Source organism: Sander vitreus, chromosome 7, assembly GCF_031162955.1.
Source record: "Sander vitreus isolate 19-12246 chromosome 7, sanVit1, whole genome shotgun sequence".
Lineage (NCBI taxonomy): Eukaryota > Metazoa > Chordata > Actinopteri > Perciformes > Percidae > Sander > Sander vitreus.
In genome coordinates, this window is record NC_135861.1 from 12,178,605 (window position 1) to 12,194,790 (window position 16,186).

General features: G+C 38.8%; 1 protein-coding gene across 11 annotated transcripts in view; it reads right to left on the reverse strand.

Moving 5' to 3' along the window:
* ubr4 (ubiquitin protein ligase E3 component n-recognin 4) overlaps window positions 1–16,186 on the reverse strand; it is a 64,524-nt gene that overhangs the window by 42,903 nt on the left and 5,435 nt on the right. For 7 of the 11 annotated variants that reach the window (XM_078254636.1, XM_078254643.1, XM_078254644.1 and 4 more), the window contains exons 6-28: window positions 15,919–16,018; window positions 15,390–15,531; window positions 15,063–15,187; window positions 14,640–14,764; window positions 14,243–14,302; window positions 13,918–14,108; window positions 13,536–13,635; window positions 11,938–12,090; window positions 11,389–11,506; window positions 10,095–10,136; window positions 5,580–5,767; window positions 5,263–5,419; window positions 5,027–5,112; window positions 4,714–4,883; window positions 4,249–4,528; window positions 3,606–3,738; window positions 2,608–2,687; window positions 2,379–2,507; window positions 1,803–1,985; window positions 1,352–1,474; window positions 1,030–1,259; window positions 355–473; window positions 146–243 (exon numbers count right to left, since the gene is read on the reverse strand). In XM_078254636.1, coding sequence (XP_078110762.1) covers window positions 146–243; window positions 355–473; window positions 1,030–1,259; window positions 1,352–1,474; window positions 1,803–1,985; window positions 2,379–2,507; window positions 2,608–2,687; window positions 3,606–3,738; window positions 4,249–4,528; window positions 4,714–4,883; window positions 5,027–5,112; window positions 5,263–5,419; window positions 5,580–5,767; window positions 10,095–10,136; window positions 11,389–11,506; window positions 11,938–12,090; window positions 13,536–13,635; window positions 13,918–14,108; window positions 14,243–14,302; window positions 14,640–14,764; window positions 15,063–15,187; window positions 15,390–15,531; window positions 15,919–16,018 — 3,132 coding nt within the window. The remainder of the gene's footprint in view (window positions 1–145; window positions 244–354; window positions 474–1,029; window positions 1,260–1,351; window positions 1,475–1,802; window positions 1,986–2,378; window positions 2,508–2,607; window positions 2,688–3,605; window positions 3,739–4,248; window positions 4,529–4,713; window positions 4,884–5,026; window positions 5,113–5,262; window positions 5,420–5,579; window positions 5,768–10,094; window positions 10,137–11,388; window positions 11,507–11,937; window positions 12,091–13,535; window positions 13,636–13,917; window positions 14,109–14,242; window positions 14,303–14,639; window positions 14,765–15,062; window positions 15,188–15,389; window positions 15,532–15,918; window positions 16,019–16,186) is intronic. The other 4 variants (XM_078254645.1, XM_078254646.1, XM_078254637.1 and 1 more) reach the window with 3 other exon arrangements.

The window sequence follows — 16,186 nt, forward strand, 5'->3', positions numbered from 1 at the left end:
TAGGATGTACAATTTTGACTTTATCTTGAGGATTGGAGTAGGAAAAAAAAATAAAAACACTAAATGGTGATTAGATCTTTATAAAAGTGCTTAGAAAGAGGGACAGAGTCAAACCGAACCATAAGCAACAACTTTATCCTCGTACCCATGAGCCAATGTTGGGGAATTCATTGGTGTGGATGCCGTTCCAAGTCTCACATATTGTCTGTACAGCCGATGGTAGGTTCTGCATAATACTATGACCTGTGAAGTTTCAGTAAAAAAAGTTCAGGTTAAAACTGTGAGTGTACAAAAAAGTTGTCAAAGTGAATGAACCGTTTCACAACTTTGTTCTTGAGTAATTATTTCACATACCCAGCAGGTTGGCCTTGCAGCGGGTGGAGCCAATAGACAGAACTGCAGCATAACCTTGGAGCTTGGCACCTGTGAGCTTGTTCTCCCCTTCGTCTGGGATGTTCATTAGTAAGTAAGACCTGGTCATGACAAGTTTGGTTTAATACTTTTATTAGGATAAACAGATTCATCATTTACAGCTTAAGCCTTATTTTTTTAGGTTTGAAGTTTACAGGTAAACACCAACAGGTGAATGTAAAATGAATGTAAAACAAACACCTTAACACACCCTTATTTACTTTTTGGCTTTATCTCTTGGAAAATACTGTTTGGCCTAGTGCATGCAATAGACTGCCGTTCACTTTGCAAAATGTCATCATGAAAGCTCTACAGTAAAGGAAGTGATGAAATAAAATAAAAAATGTCCTGTCCTCTGTAGTTTTAATGTCTCCGTTTTTAAAACCCTTAAGGCATCAAGTCAGGGATGAGATGCACACAAAAACGGGGACACAACTGTCAAGCATGTATCGGCTTTATCCAGAAGATATATATAAAATAAATATTTAAATAAACCCTGCAGTTATTTCAATCATATCTTTATATCCCAACTCGCTCATCCTAATGCATGACCTAGACAAGCTTGTCTAATGTTCAGTGTTAAGCTAAGTGCAGAAGTTAGAATGATCCCTTTCTCACCTTGTAAATGCTGTGTAAACATCAGCAAGCTGTAGTGTGGCAGGCAGTAGGTTCTTTGTGACCTCAGATGACTTGTGGGTGTCTGCCTCAATGGCAACCTTGGACAAATGCTCATCGAGGGAAACCTGCACTTTAGAGATGACTGCATCCAGTGTATAGATGGCTTGTAGAGAGGGTAACTGATCAAGTGGAAGGATGGCGTTCGGGTCTACACTGGAGAAGGTGGAAATCTGCAACCAAAACAAGTCATCAAAGAGTGACAGTTGTGCTCAAAACTTACTTTCAATACAAAAGGTCTACATGATTACGTTTTAATCATTACCTGTCTAGCAATGTACTCCTCTGCTAGCTCCACGTCGTATTTAACGGTGCTGCACTTAGCAACCGTCATCTCAACCAGAGAGGCTGCTTGGTCTGCTTTCATTCCCTGCTTCACCAAGTGTTCCTGTTAGTGATGACATGGGCATAGTCATACATCAAAATAAACCATAATGAAAAAGGACTTAATGTATTACATTACAGGATTAAGGACACAGTACAGTACATTGTGTAAATCAGAAATCAAGTCGTCAGTCATTTTCTTAATGCTAATCAGCAGCATCCAACGTCAACAGATTTGTTTGAATATGTAAAACAATTATGAGTAGATTGAGTAAAGTGATGATTAGATTTGCAAAACAAAGTCAAATGTAATATTTTCGAAGTAATTCTTTTATTTTTTTGGCATCTATCATGCTAATTAGAATTCTGTAGGATTTCGGGTGTGAACAGACCTTGATCCAATTTACGTAGGTAGACACCCGGAGACGTGAGGACCATCGCAGTGTGTGCAGGATGTCACTCTCACTGGGATCGGTGCAGCCGGTCTTTAGCTGCTCCATGTAGGCTTTTGAGGGTGGTAAAACACCCAGGATCCTCCACAGTATCAGGAAGTAGTACTGAAGGGAGCATGCCTCCTGTGCAGGGTGACAAAAAACATTAACCATTTTCTAATCCGCACTCAGGTGATGTCAGGGTTGAAGGCTGTTGTTTTTAAGTTACTATTAAAACTTAACACTTCCTGGTGATGCTTCACATTAAAAGGCTTTCAAAATCAAAAAAACAACTGGAAGGCTTTTATTTGAAGCACATTAAGGAAGAGCAGACTTGGTCATGGAGGTAAGCAACTGCACTGACTCAATTTCAAATATTGTAAGTGAATGCTAATTAAAAAGGTGGAGCCCCAAAGAGCTGGTATCTTAAAGCACTGCAGGTAACAGGTGCTTACTGCAGTTTGAGCCATCCTGTGATGTCACCGGCATCAAGGCCTTGTTTACCCTTTTTCCACAGTTCATGAGGTGTGTTCTCACCATAGGAGTGACTGGCTTGTTCTCCTGTCTTCTTGCTGTGTCAAACTGAGAGCCTGCCACCAGAAGTGAGATGAGCCATGCATACAGTTCATCATATTTAACTGCTCCATTGAACAGCTTTGGAAAGACCTACCACAAAAACAAAACAAAAAAAGTTATGTTTTAATACAGTGAGCATTTTTCTCTCTTATTTACCTATTAATTCATCTATTAGAGGTCAAAGTCTCACCTTGCTGTCCAGTCTGGTAATATCATCTTCAGATGCCTCAGGGGACAGAACACAGTAGAATTTGGGCTGAACATTTGAATCTAAGAAAGGATGAAATGCATGAAAATAGAATATTATTTTCTCATCTAGTACCACCATTGCCACGTTGTCTTTACAAATAAGACAAGAACACAGACTAAATAAAATACCTTTGTGAAAGTTGCTGAGGTTCTATAGAATTCTTTTAATTTTTGCTCATTAAACTCTTGTTTTAACTTCCACTTTCTTGTTTAATTTTGGTCTTTATCTTCCCCATACCTTGCACAAACAACATTGTTCAGCCAACGATGGCAGACGCAGGAACAGTAATAGTTACCCAGTTAGTTCAACATAATGGCACGGGATAAAGGTTTTATAAGACTCAAACTACACTCAATAAACTTCAGTAAATGGCTTGAGAGGAAATAAGCACTGAAATAAGACGTAACTTGAGATATCAACGCCACCAATGTGAATAATTGGAATTAGGGGTGTAAAGCACACATTTTACCATGATACGATATATTGATTCTTTGGACAACGATACAATATTTACTGATATCACAAAGTCTGCCACGATACCATTTCGATTCCATTCCATTCAGGGGCTTGCGACCAATACAAGACTTTAGCCAATCAGTTACATTTGTATGCATTTACAAAAAGCAACTAAAATATGATCTGACAATTTCATTACTAAGCTCTTCCAAAAATTTAAATTGAAAACAACTCGTTTTAATAACAAAGAATAAATACAAAGTGGGAATTATAAATAAAGGTGCATCTTAAACGAGGATTGAATCCAGATCGATGTATCGTTACACCCCTACTTGAAACAACCACCAGTGAGTTAGATGGCGATTAGACAACCTGTGCACAGATAATCTTTGTTTATGCTTAAAAAAAAAAAAAAAAAGACAGTCCAATCAACTAGTTAATTTGTGCGCCTATTTTCCTGTCTTTTTCTTCATAGGTCCTACCTGCTGAACAGTGTTTGGCCCAGTTCTCCTCCACCTCTTTGAATCCATAGTAAAGTGGGAGCCCACTGCGTTTGCCACCTTCCTGAACAGAACTCGGCCCGGTGGATGGTGGGGTCAGGAGGTTATACTGCACCTATAAATAATATTCATGATAGAGATAAGCTAAATATCCTTTCATCACAGTGCTACACACACACACACACACACACATTTGTTCAAAGATTCAGCATTAGAATAATGATTTATACTACCACTTTGTTTGGCTGTCATGTTACTCCTATAGGTGGGGCAATTTTATCAAAATAACAAAAAAACAAAAAAAACTATGTGGTATTATGAAGGTGTGCAAGCAAATAGCTATTCCAAAAGGAACTCACTGGAAAAGTGAAGATATTCTTATACCCAAAAAGAGCCTTATGTGATATTCAGGATGGGATCTTTAAGGTTGCTATGGATTGGTGAATTATTAAATTAATGCATTTGCTGGACTGTATTTTAGTTGAAAGGTAAAAAATAAAGTAACAAATATACAAATTAAATAGAACTACACCTAATATGCACAATTTAGCATCAGGACAAAACAAGCACCATTTATAAAAAATAAATAAATAAATAAAAAAAAAAAAAAAAAAGCAGTTCAAACCTGTTCAAAAAGGTACAAGGGTGCCTTGGAGTAGTGGCGCAGCAGGTAGTCAAAAACCAGACAAAGGCGGGCCAGGTTGAGGGGCACTGCCTTCAGCTGCGACTCTTTGCTCTGAGCCACTTCAGTGATGGCTTGGGTGACCAGGGTCAGGACTGACCGCCGACCACGTTCTGACAGATTGTGGAAAAGGAGCAACAGGAGCTGGAGGTGCTCTACATTAAGGTCGTCTTCTCCAGGCACAGAACTCTGGATAGTGTGCTGCTTCAAAGTTCCCAAAAATCTATTGGAGAAGGAGAAGAAAGGTGGAAAAACTAATAAAACAAATACTGCCATTATTTTCAGTCAAAGCGTACAACAGTCTGTAACTAACGGATATCCAATGTGTTAGGGTGGCAACATCAAGGGACAATTTAAACCAGTCCATTGTACAAATGAGCCAGATGAGATTTGCAATGGTTGTCATACCTTTCCCAGACCTTCATACACTCGGGTACATCTGGCTCCCCTTGCACACTTGCTTTGTGCTGCCATATGAGAAGAAGTCTGGAGAGCACGGATAGTGACTGAGGGTGAATGTACAGAGGCCAGGGACCCTCTGAAAAGGGCGCAACACCTAACTGCTGAAGAAGGGTGCTCTGGGAATTACAAAAGATACAATGATACGTTTGTGACATTGAATAAACAATTCATAAATAATAGGCTCGTTAATATAAGTTGCTCACAGAGATTTTTGGTGCTGATGAACAACATACAGGCATAACAAAAAAATGATTCTTACCTGCAGGGCCGGGGATGGAAGATCTGATGTTACCAGTGTGTGGTTGAAGTGATACAGAGCTAAAGAAAACACTTCATCTGAGGAGCCTGAAAAGAAAAAAATGAATTAATCCTATTAGGCATGCATTGTTGTCTACCAATTAAGGGCTACAACCTTCATTAGCTACCAAGCCAACAAAAAGAAATTAGGGTAAAGTTTTAAAATAATTTTAATAAGCAGTCATTTTTCCAGCGTACCTTTGACATCTTTGTCCACGTCTTTGATGATGCTGGCTAGTGTAGCCATGTGCTGCTCCGTAAGAGACACACTCAGGTAGTTGCGGATGAAGTTGTTCCTGGACTTGAGCATTGCTGTGGTGATGAAGTTCAGAATGCTGGAAGCTAAACTGAGGAACTATAGGAACAAATAATAAAAGTTGTCACATTAAAACTGAAAAAAAACTTTCCTAAGCTGTTAGTACAGACATAATGACGCTAGCATAAGAAATAAATACATGTGGCGTTTACGCCAAACTTTATGTTGGAGCATTATTCTGCATGTTGTCAGTCCTCACCAGTTCTGGGTCTTTGCGGCCAGCTAAAATGTTGCCATTCTCACTTGGATTCTGCTTGCTGGGGCTCTTCAGTCTGGGAGAGGTCTCCAGAGGTGGGGGGGGGGGGGGGGGGGGGGGAGCGACTTTGTCTTTGGTGGGTGAAATTGTCTCTTCAAACCAAAGCCCCAAGATGGGTTCACTGTCATCATCTGCAGAGAAAGACAAATCATTGATATGAATTTCTCAGAGTGGAGGTGAGAAACGTCCCAAGACTTACAAGATATTTGTGAAGTGGTAGTGGTGTGATCAGGAGGCAAAATGTAAAAAGCTTCAAACTAGTTCATGACACCTACGACACTGTGCAGGCGGTGGACAAGAGCCAAAGATTGCAGTAAAAAGTAAACAAAGGGTGACATCCTGTTGGTGAATACCCACTTAAAAAAAGAATATGGAATTTTTCATCTGAGAAGACATCGACTTGTAAGCGTTATCACTGACAACAAGGGAAAGCCCATTTATTGCATTTACTTTCCCCTTTTCTCCAATACACTTGCCATTAAAACAGGTAGTGAAATGATAATGACAATATCCTTCCTCAGGTAACCTGCTATTATGGGCACTATACGTTTTCAGATTTGGGTAGCTCCAACAGAATCCTAAAATTTTTGACATTCAAATAAAAACGTATTAAGAATGAATCAAACGTTGGGTTCTTTTCATAAATTCCATTAAAATATGAGAATTTAAATAGCATGCAATGTTGAGTTCATAGCTGCCTTTGTTCATACATGCTATTGGCAACGATGAGACGGACGATGCTATTCAGGTTGACACTTGATGCGAAACGTGCAACTCTCTACACATGCATCAGCTACAACAAATAGCCATTTTATATCAAGTTAAAATATGATGTTTCAATTTTGCGAGCTCTTGACATTTTAAGCACTAGATTAACTAATATCTTGGTGTAATACAATCTTCGAAGCAGTATGGAAATTATGACAGTCACTAAAACAACATTCTAATGCGATTCCATTTATTTGACTATTTATTGTAAATCCCTTTATTTGCTCTGAACTTATGCAAAAAACTATTTTACCAAATTAATATTCAGTCTGTTACCTTCAGCAATGAGAACTAAATTAACTCTGGAAAAAAAAAATGGATATATGTAATGAATACTGGAATTTAAATATAAATTTTCTTATTTAAGAGCCTCACAAACGGCCCCCAGTCTGTCAAGCTTGGCCCCCACCTCTCCTCCAGCCTCACACTCAGCACTGGCTCCTCACAAGGCTGTGTGCTGAGCCCACTACTGTATTCACTTTATACACGATTGCCCACCAATCCATGCCTCCAACTCTGTTATTAAATTTGCAGATGACACGACAGCGGAGGGACTCATCTCAGGAGGATGAGTCCACCTATCGAGGCGAGGGCCAGAAACTGTCGGTGTGGTGTTCCAACAACAACCTGACACTAAATACAAAAAAAAAAGAAGTCATCCTAGACTTCAGGAAGTGCAGAGCTGACCCCACTCCCATATTCATAAATGGAGACTGTGTAGAACGAGTTCGCAGTTTTAAATTCCTTGGAATCCACATATCAGACAACCTCTTCTGTTCTACCAACACCACAGCTGCTGTCCTGCAAGTTCTGAGGAGAATCAACTTGTGTGTAAAGCTGCTGGCAGCCTTCTACCACTCTGCAACAGAGAGCATCATAACATACTGCCTCACAGTGTGGTATGGTGGCTGCTCAGTAGCAGACAAAAAAGCACTGCAGAGGGTCATCAACACCGCACAAAAAAAAATTGTTAAAAAGACCTTTCTCCCCCTGGCCACAATCTCTCAGATCCATCAGAACACAAACCACCGACAAGTCTGTCAGGTTGAGTTTGGGTTTGGTCTGCCTTTGTCTCTCTCTTGTTGGGATTGTTTTTCTATCGTTATTTGTAAAATAGAGAATACGATTGTTTTGTGATAATTGGAAAAGTACAAATAGTGAAAAAAAAGAACACAACCCACCAGACTTTCCAAAGGCCATCCAGACCCTTAATCTACACACCTTTATATATTTATAAATGGTTGTGTGCAATATAGTTTCTTTTAAGCATCGCTGGGAGGGGCACTCGCAATTTCATTGTAATATAATAACAATAAAGGCTTCTTATCTTATCTATGAAAAGAAAGCATCTAAATCTTTGAGGGCCAAAAGCCCTCTTTCTTCAGTTTGACGGCTTCCCTGTCCGGCTCTTTGGTTTACCGTCAAAAAAGGTTTCAACTACCTTCTAGCCATAACTCAGAGCTGCCCCACAGATATGGAAAATTTCATCATGGCCCACTTTGATTTTATGACCCCAACCTCCAGTGGAACACAGGAATAACTCCTTTGGAGGTGGGATTTTAAGACCTGGCAGACAGGGGCCTTTGCAGGACGTTCTTAGTTCACCCACACAAACACAACTGGATTTACAGCATCTGTCTGGCAACCTCACCTGCCCCCTGATCCAACTTAGATGGTAGCTCTGCTCCTCTCTTCATCTGAGAGTAAAACATGTCGGCAGATCTAAATATATCACTATAAAGCCACACCCACTCAAAGCTCTCACCCTGGCCAACTCCAGTAAATAAACAAGTATCGCCACTATCCTGGGTTTTGTCCCAGAACTGGTTCTGTGTGTGTACAGGTGGAACTACATCTAGTTTATCACTCGACCTCCCTCACTAGCTCCTTCCCCACCACAGGTTGCATTCTAAAATATAGTTCTTATAGCCAGAGGTTGGTCCACCAAGTCTCTGCTTTCGGTTGGCACCTGACTGGCAAAACACTGAATTCTCGCATCTATCCTTCAGAGTGGTGGCCCCACTAGGATACCTATTTCAGTAGCTATGAATCAATTACATGTATTTTAGCAACACTACACTTAAAAAGCAGATGTACCCAGTTGAAGTATCTAAAGATTAATTCAAAAACAAGAAACAACTTTCAATTGTTAAAAGTACATCACTTTGAAGAACAAATCCAGCGCAAAATGAACCTAGGGGTTAATAACTAATATAATACTGTATGTGTACCGAGTCGACCGTTCTCTGGGATATGTTTTCATGCTAATTGAATGTGACCAGTTTCATCGCAAACCGCTAATTATCTTATAACGCTAGACAGAGGGTAAAGTAACAAGAAATCGCTATTTCTATACCACTAACGAGGCTCAAAATAGCACAACACTTCCACAGTAGCATAATGAGGGTCCCTACATGCAAACCGAAGCATTGAGGACTATGTAAGTGTACAGACGGTTTATTAAAAAGATAGTTTAGAAAGACAGTACCGTTCATGTATATATGCTGGCGCCATGTTGGGAAAGCAATCACAACCAGTCGAACGACGAACGCCGTGCTTGAGCTATGTTACTGGTTACTGGTTGCACGGCGTTCGCCGTTGGACTGGTCGTGACTGCTTTCCCAAGTGTGGTACTATTTTGAGCCTTGTTAGCAGTATAGAAATAGTGATTTCTTTTTACTTAACCCTCTTCCCCGACAACTAGCGCTATAAGCTAATTAGCGGTTTGAAACTGGTCACATTCGATTAGCATGAAAAGAAATCCCAGAGAACGGTCGACTCGGTACACATATGTAATTAACCCCTAGGTTCATTTTGCGCATGATTTGTCCTTTAAGTTAATATTCACATCTGCATGCAACATACAAAACGTTTCAGGTGACAGCAAGAAGTAGCATAGTGTGTTTAAGCCCATAGTTTAAAAGCATACTTGAATTTATCGTATTCAAAAATGATACCACTGTTTTGACATGGGTCCTACATTATTTTTGTACTTGGGACATTTAGAGTAATGCTATGACAAGTAGGAAGAATATGATGATCAAATAAAAAAACCAATAAGATCTGCGATAGGGCTAGGTAATATTACCACAAAATCTATATCACAATCATTTTAAATATTTAACTCCGTATTGATAAATTATTAAATGTAAAGTTAACTTTGATCTGTCTGACAACTACAAGTCGGCATTAAATTATGGCAGGACGAGGCAGGGGCACAGACTGGATGACCAAAAGGGTGATGTTGTGTTTTTAGGACACCGCTCTTGAAAGTATCTCGGACAAACTTTTACTCAACATGCTAGGAGCGAAATTTAGTCGGTCAGTTACTGTAACTGTCGGTATCAGTAACTTTTCCATTCATCACCCAGCTCTAATCTAAGGTTTTTAATGCTTGTAAAAACAATGAGCGCCCACATGTCAACACTGCTGGTATTATCCTTTGAACCACACTGAGCCACAGATGAATCTCTTTGACGATACAATGTCATTGACATGTCAATTTCAGTGGAAAGCAACTTTCAAACTAGGCGCTGTTTTGCTAAAGGCTCTTCATCTGTGGCTCTGTCATTTTCTAAGCTATTAGGGCAACAGCTCAGAGCTCAAATTGCAGGACATACAATAACAAAATGAATCTAGGACAGTGAAGTGGACACCAAGTCTTTGACCTGAGGACAGAAAACTGCTGACCTGAGACACAAGCTGCACTTGTCTTCTCCTGTCTTCTCTCTGCTGAAATAGTAGACACTGTCAACTACACTGTCACATTGTGTGAAGGGACAGAAACATAAATGACATTACTGTGTGCATGTATGTGTTTACCCTTCTCACTGCTGCCATAACCTGACTGACTGATCCACTGACAGCACCCCTTTTTCACTGCTTCACTGATACAGCTCAGCACTGACACTAGCTCAGAGATCAAACACAAACATGACTCTGCATCTGCACCTGCACACTGTCATTAAGAGAAATCTGAGGTATACCTTGAAGGCATTACACAAAAGCCAATATTGGCTTGTTGGCCAATTTTGTTGGACAAGTTTACTTTTAAGTGATGAGTGCAAAAGTGTGCCTCCATCACACCTACGGTTACACGATGCCCAGATCATACCTTAATTTAAAAAGAAAAGAAAAAAAGGTACATAGACATGTTATTCTTCCTAACAGTTTTTTTTCTACATCACATTTATTAGAGATCCTCTCTGTTCTGCCGTCAGCTTTGTGTGTGTGAGGGGAGCTTAGCCCCGCCCTCATGTAAACAGGCAGCTCAACAGAGAGCAGAGGAGAGAAAGACAGAGAGGCAAAAATCACCATTCAGAACCAGGTTTCGAGTGCCGTCTTGACATCGGACTTAATTATCGGCTGAAATTCCATTATCTGAACAATAACAATTTTCTCACTTTGATATATTGTGCATCCCTAACATTTTCAACATTGATAATGAGACATCTTTGGATCTATAAACAGTTTGTAACCCTTGCATTATTGATTACTACTAAATAAAAGGTGCCAATTTTAACTAAATAATCACTTTTCACACAGTGTAACAAGTTTGTATTTCACTTTATACTGCAACATCCCCATCTTCTTTTTGTTGGAAACCCATTTTGCTGCACTGCATTTTTAAATATGTAATCTCAAATTCATATTATTTAATAAGAATGGTGTAGTTAAATACTTCAGCTGCCTTTTCCCTCTCATGTCAATCCTAAGCCCTCTGCTCCGTTTGAATAAAATGCTTAATTCTCCAATCCATTTGTTGTTCCTATATTGACAATGCTGTGCAGAACGATACGTGCATTGTTTCTTGAATCATCTGTGCCAGGATTTAAATAAAAATGATGTCTAGACAACATTTCTTTTCTTGTTTTGCAAACCTAAAAAGGTGCTAAGTGAGTGCATACTCTAGCATGAACTTTCAACTTTAAGGAGGCTTTCTAAAGTGAGGATGTAATTGCTTAAATTCAGAATGATTAAGTACCTTGACTGCTATCCTCCTCTGTACTGCTGAAATCATCCTCATAGTAGGTGTTTGAATCTGTGGAAGCGCTGGCATCACTGCTGACTGAGCCCTTCCTCTGGCGTTGGAGAACACAAGCCTGATGCAAGCAAAAACAAGAACAGCATTATTGATGAACACAGTTTTACATTTTTTGATTACATTTCACACTCTTTTCAAATCAGACACCAATTTTATTAACAAAGCAGTATGCAGATGAATTAAAAAAAACAGCAAAACAGCTGCCAAAACATTTCTCATTTGTTCCATCATCACAACATTTTGTATGTTTTGTCTCCATGTATATTTTGTTGCATCTATGTCTGTCTAAATTATGTTACCTTTTGTGTTATGTTACATTGCACTAATAAAATAGGGAGGTTTTCCCTTTGCAAGCAGCTGACAGATGGACTGTATCTTTGTCTGGTTTCCCAAAAGCAACATAAGCACTTTTCTATTTGCGATGGTAAAATGAATAAACATAACTTGCAACATGCAAATTACAGTTATGTAAATAGATAATGATTGAACCTTTTTGTAGGAAGTGGAGAGAAGGGTGAAGAGTAGATTGGTCAGGGGCACTGAGTCAATGAGCCTTTGGACCCTCTGGATGGAAGTGCTCTGTGCCATGATGTTGAGCTCAGCTGGAGGCCCATCACTCGCCCAACCCTGCAGGAAACATGGCTTTCAAGGAATAGAAGGTTCCTTTTGCATCGGTTTGTTTCAGGTTCATCTTGCATGTTTAGATCCTCTTTTATTATTATTTTAAACTAGGGCTGCCAATCAATTAAAATATTTAATTAAATCTCATTATTGTCCATAGTTAACTTGCAATTAATCGCACATTTTCTGTTCTAAATGTACTTTAAAGGGGACATTTTTCAAGTTTTTAATGCTCTTATTACCATGGAAGCTTTATGCAAATGTTTATTATTATTGCAACAATCCAAAGCAATGACAAATATTGTCTAGAATATTCTCCAGAATAACCTCAAATGTACTGTATGCTCAAAAAATATTCTGAGAGCATAATATGGCAAACTCAAGCCCATCAAGCAACAACAGATGGGCACATTGACGTGAATGTAACATTACTTGGTAATACTAACATAATGTAGTGTCCCACTTTACATTTGTAAAGGTTAACTAAACATCCCATTTATTTAAGCAGCTCACACAAAACAATGGACCGTTGTGCATTACAGCAACAGACACATTGTACCAGTACATTGGTCAGCTAAATGTAACAATGTAATTATGTTTAACCTCACGTGTGAAAATAAAGGCTCACAAAACAAATCCCCTTCTACTGAGTGGGATCAAAACGTGGTTATTAAAAAAAATGTGTGTGTGAAAGGAACTGTGATGGCTCGGTGGAGGCTATGTGCGACGCAAGGCTTATGCTCCAACGGGAGTTGCCTGGCTGCTGCAATCATGTTGCGTGCGCTATCAGTGGTCAGCGTGCTGGCATTATTTCCAATGTCCACTGTCTGGCTACCTGCAGAAATTGGCGATAGGCCTCTCCCCAATCTTCATAACAGTTAAAGCATGCGACCAAAATTCCAACTGAGAGTCAAAATAATGTGCTGTGACCCCGAAGTGTGATTACTGAGAGAAATCTCCAGTGAGTGCAGCGCGGTGCTTGCTTCCTGATATCCCAAACTACGGACAAGCGCAAGGGACCAAATTAAAAGAAAAAAAAAACTAATTTTGACAGCCCTATTTTAAAAATACATTAACATCAAGTTAAACAACAATGACTGAATTATTTTTTATTTTAAATCGAATTGTATAGAGCTAAATAAATCAAGACTGGAATTAGTCAAATAAAGTTTGACTAGATTGCAAACCTGTGAGTTTGCTTATGTTAACAGTAAAACATGGGACATGATATGGCCAAAACAACGGAGAAGCCATACAGAATGAGAAGTCATGTAGACATAGGAAGTATTTTGGTTCTTCAAACAACAGGTTGACCATTTGCATTTTTAATTTGCAATTGCTACAATGACTTGCGCATATATGCTGCGATATGTGATGCTGGACACAAGTACAACAATAAGACACATGTACACCATGGAAATGTACCTAACAGATATTAAGTGTAATTTGTTTGTTGCTTCACTTACTCGGTGCAGAGCCTCAACTTGTAGATCCTGGAAAAGCGAAGTCAAAAGTTTGATGGCGTGGTTTGCCAGGATAACGGACAAAACACCAAACCCTTGGTGTCTTAAGGAAAAACAACAACAAAAATGAATGCACATGAATCCCTTTTTTAAGAGTGACATTTTTTTCTTCTAAATGTAACAATAAAATAAAGACAATGTATTCGAAATATGCAGTTCTTGCTTTGCGATTTATAATAGACATGCTGGACAAGATTTCAGAGATTTCATTGCAGTAATCACTGTCCACACCATGTACTGTATATTGAAAACAAAAACTGCATAACTGAGCCAATGTGATACTAGAAACATTATATTGACTGACTTCATATTCATTGGAAATTACCCTTTGCCAGGACCAAGTTTAGGCGATCCTGCACCATCCTTGGTGCGAGCAGCAATATCACGGACACGCAGGGCAGCCAGGGGATCCTTCTCTTTCCCTTTATCAGCCAGGGCAGTGGGGCTCAGGTTAAGAATCAGGTACAGGCTGTTTAAAAGGCACCAGGCTCCAAGCAGCTGGAAGTTCTGATAATGCTGTAGTACACAAATTAAAAAAAGAATAACCAAGAATTTATTTTAACTTTACTTTCAAAAGCAGTAAAGGGGCACAGTGTAAGTTAATCAAATTATTTTACTATTCTAGTTTAGCATTCAAACCTAGTACTGACCTCTCCTCCAGCTCTGCGGGAGTTGCTGATGGCTTGTCCAATCATTTCATAGATCTCCAGCTGTTGCCAACACAAAGTTTGTACTTGTTACGATTTTAAATTGGCTGTATCTTGTTAAGGTATGCATGCTGGCAAGGCAGTCATTAGGGATAACAATAAACCACAAGGAGAGATATGATTCAATGCCAAAATATATGATAACCTCTACATAGACCCTGTCAGAACACAAATATATCTCCCCACAAATGTTTTCATCATTTGAAGTCAGTACACGTAGCCTCTGGCCTTAAAAACTTGAGTAGCAACATACAAGTTAGTGAATAAAGTTTTAATGTAGCACCAGATTATGTCTCATAACTAATGTGAGCAATGCGTACATTGAGAATGTTTTACTCACACATTTCTGGACAATTGTGGCTGCGTCATTTTCATAGTCCTCCTCTTTAGTCCCGGTGGAGGCGGAGCGAAGCTGCAAGCCGCTACCTACCTGCAGAATGGCCATGCAAGTGGCAACACTCACACCTAAAGGGGTAAAAATAGTAAAAAAAAAAAAAAAAAAAAAAAAAGTTTACATTTACCAACAATACTATAACATGCAGTTGTTGATTAAACAGGGGAAATAATAGTAGTAGTGGTTGTTCCAGCTGGTGCTAGTACATTCAAGTACATGTCGTATTGCTGCACTGCTTCATGGTCTATTGTTTGTAAAACAAAACTGGTATCGCCATCCCGTCTACAATTCCTCGTTGTTTGTTTGAGATTATAGTAGTCTGAATAACTGGACAGTATAATAATTTACCTACAGAGAGTTTTCACCTACCAGCATAGAGACAGCTCAAAGCCAGCACGGTCATATCCAGTAATCTCCCTGGTGTCAGGGGCTCCAGTACAGGCAGGGAAAGTGTGTCCAAAGCCATGGTTACGTCTATCACCAGTGAATGAAATCTGGGTACGGGTTTTAAGTATAGAAAGTTAACTGAATGTTTGAGAGAAAAAAAAAAACTTAAACACTAGTAATTGCATACACATGCAGAAACTTACAGATTATATTGCCCCTTTAAAACAAATCATAATATAACAATATATATTCTATAAAATTCGACATTAGAACATTTTAACCTCAAACATACATAAATAGATAAATTACCCATTGCGGACAGCAGTGGCATCAGCCACTGTAGCAGGCATGATAAAGAAAGAGTTGGCTGATACAGCATCCTGGAAACGGTTGATGTAGCGCAGAAAGTAGGGCAGGTTGAGGCACACACGTAGCAACTTCTCAGACCCACCTGGAAATACAAATTAAGAACAAAAAAAATATATATATGTGTATATGTGTGTATATATATATATATATATTAGCTCTAATAAGAAAAGAACAAAAGAAAATTGAAAAAGTAAATCATTTGGCATGAAAAGATCAGAGGCCCTAAAATTCCAAATTGTCTGTATTGGAAGAAAAAAAAAAAAAAAAGTAGTTTTACTGAAATATATAAAATCCGCAGCATTGTTCATTCATATCAATTAATGGGGACTTTCTAAGGTATCAGACTTTGCCAAAAGCAAAGATTTCAAATGTGTTTGTTTCAGTACAAAACTTTTAAATCAAGTTATGGTATAACTGTAAACTTAGTGTTAAACCAAAAAGGTCCTACAACAAAGCAACAACAACTCACCAAGTTCCTGTAAGCTTGACACATTCTGAGAGACAAAGGCATTTTTCATTTTGGCCTGAATGGCTTGATCTGTGGTTTGGTCATCGCAATCACTCTCAGCCTGTAGTTGGAGAGATTAAAAAAAAATAAAATAAAAATAAAAAAGAAAAAGCATAACCACGATGATTCATTACAACCGTATGACAATTTTAGTTGTATTGTATGAGGCAAATTATATTACAGGTTAAAAGTATGTTTATTTTCAGTAAAAAAAAACATTTACAAGAAG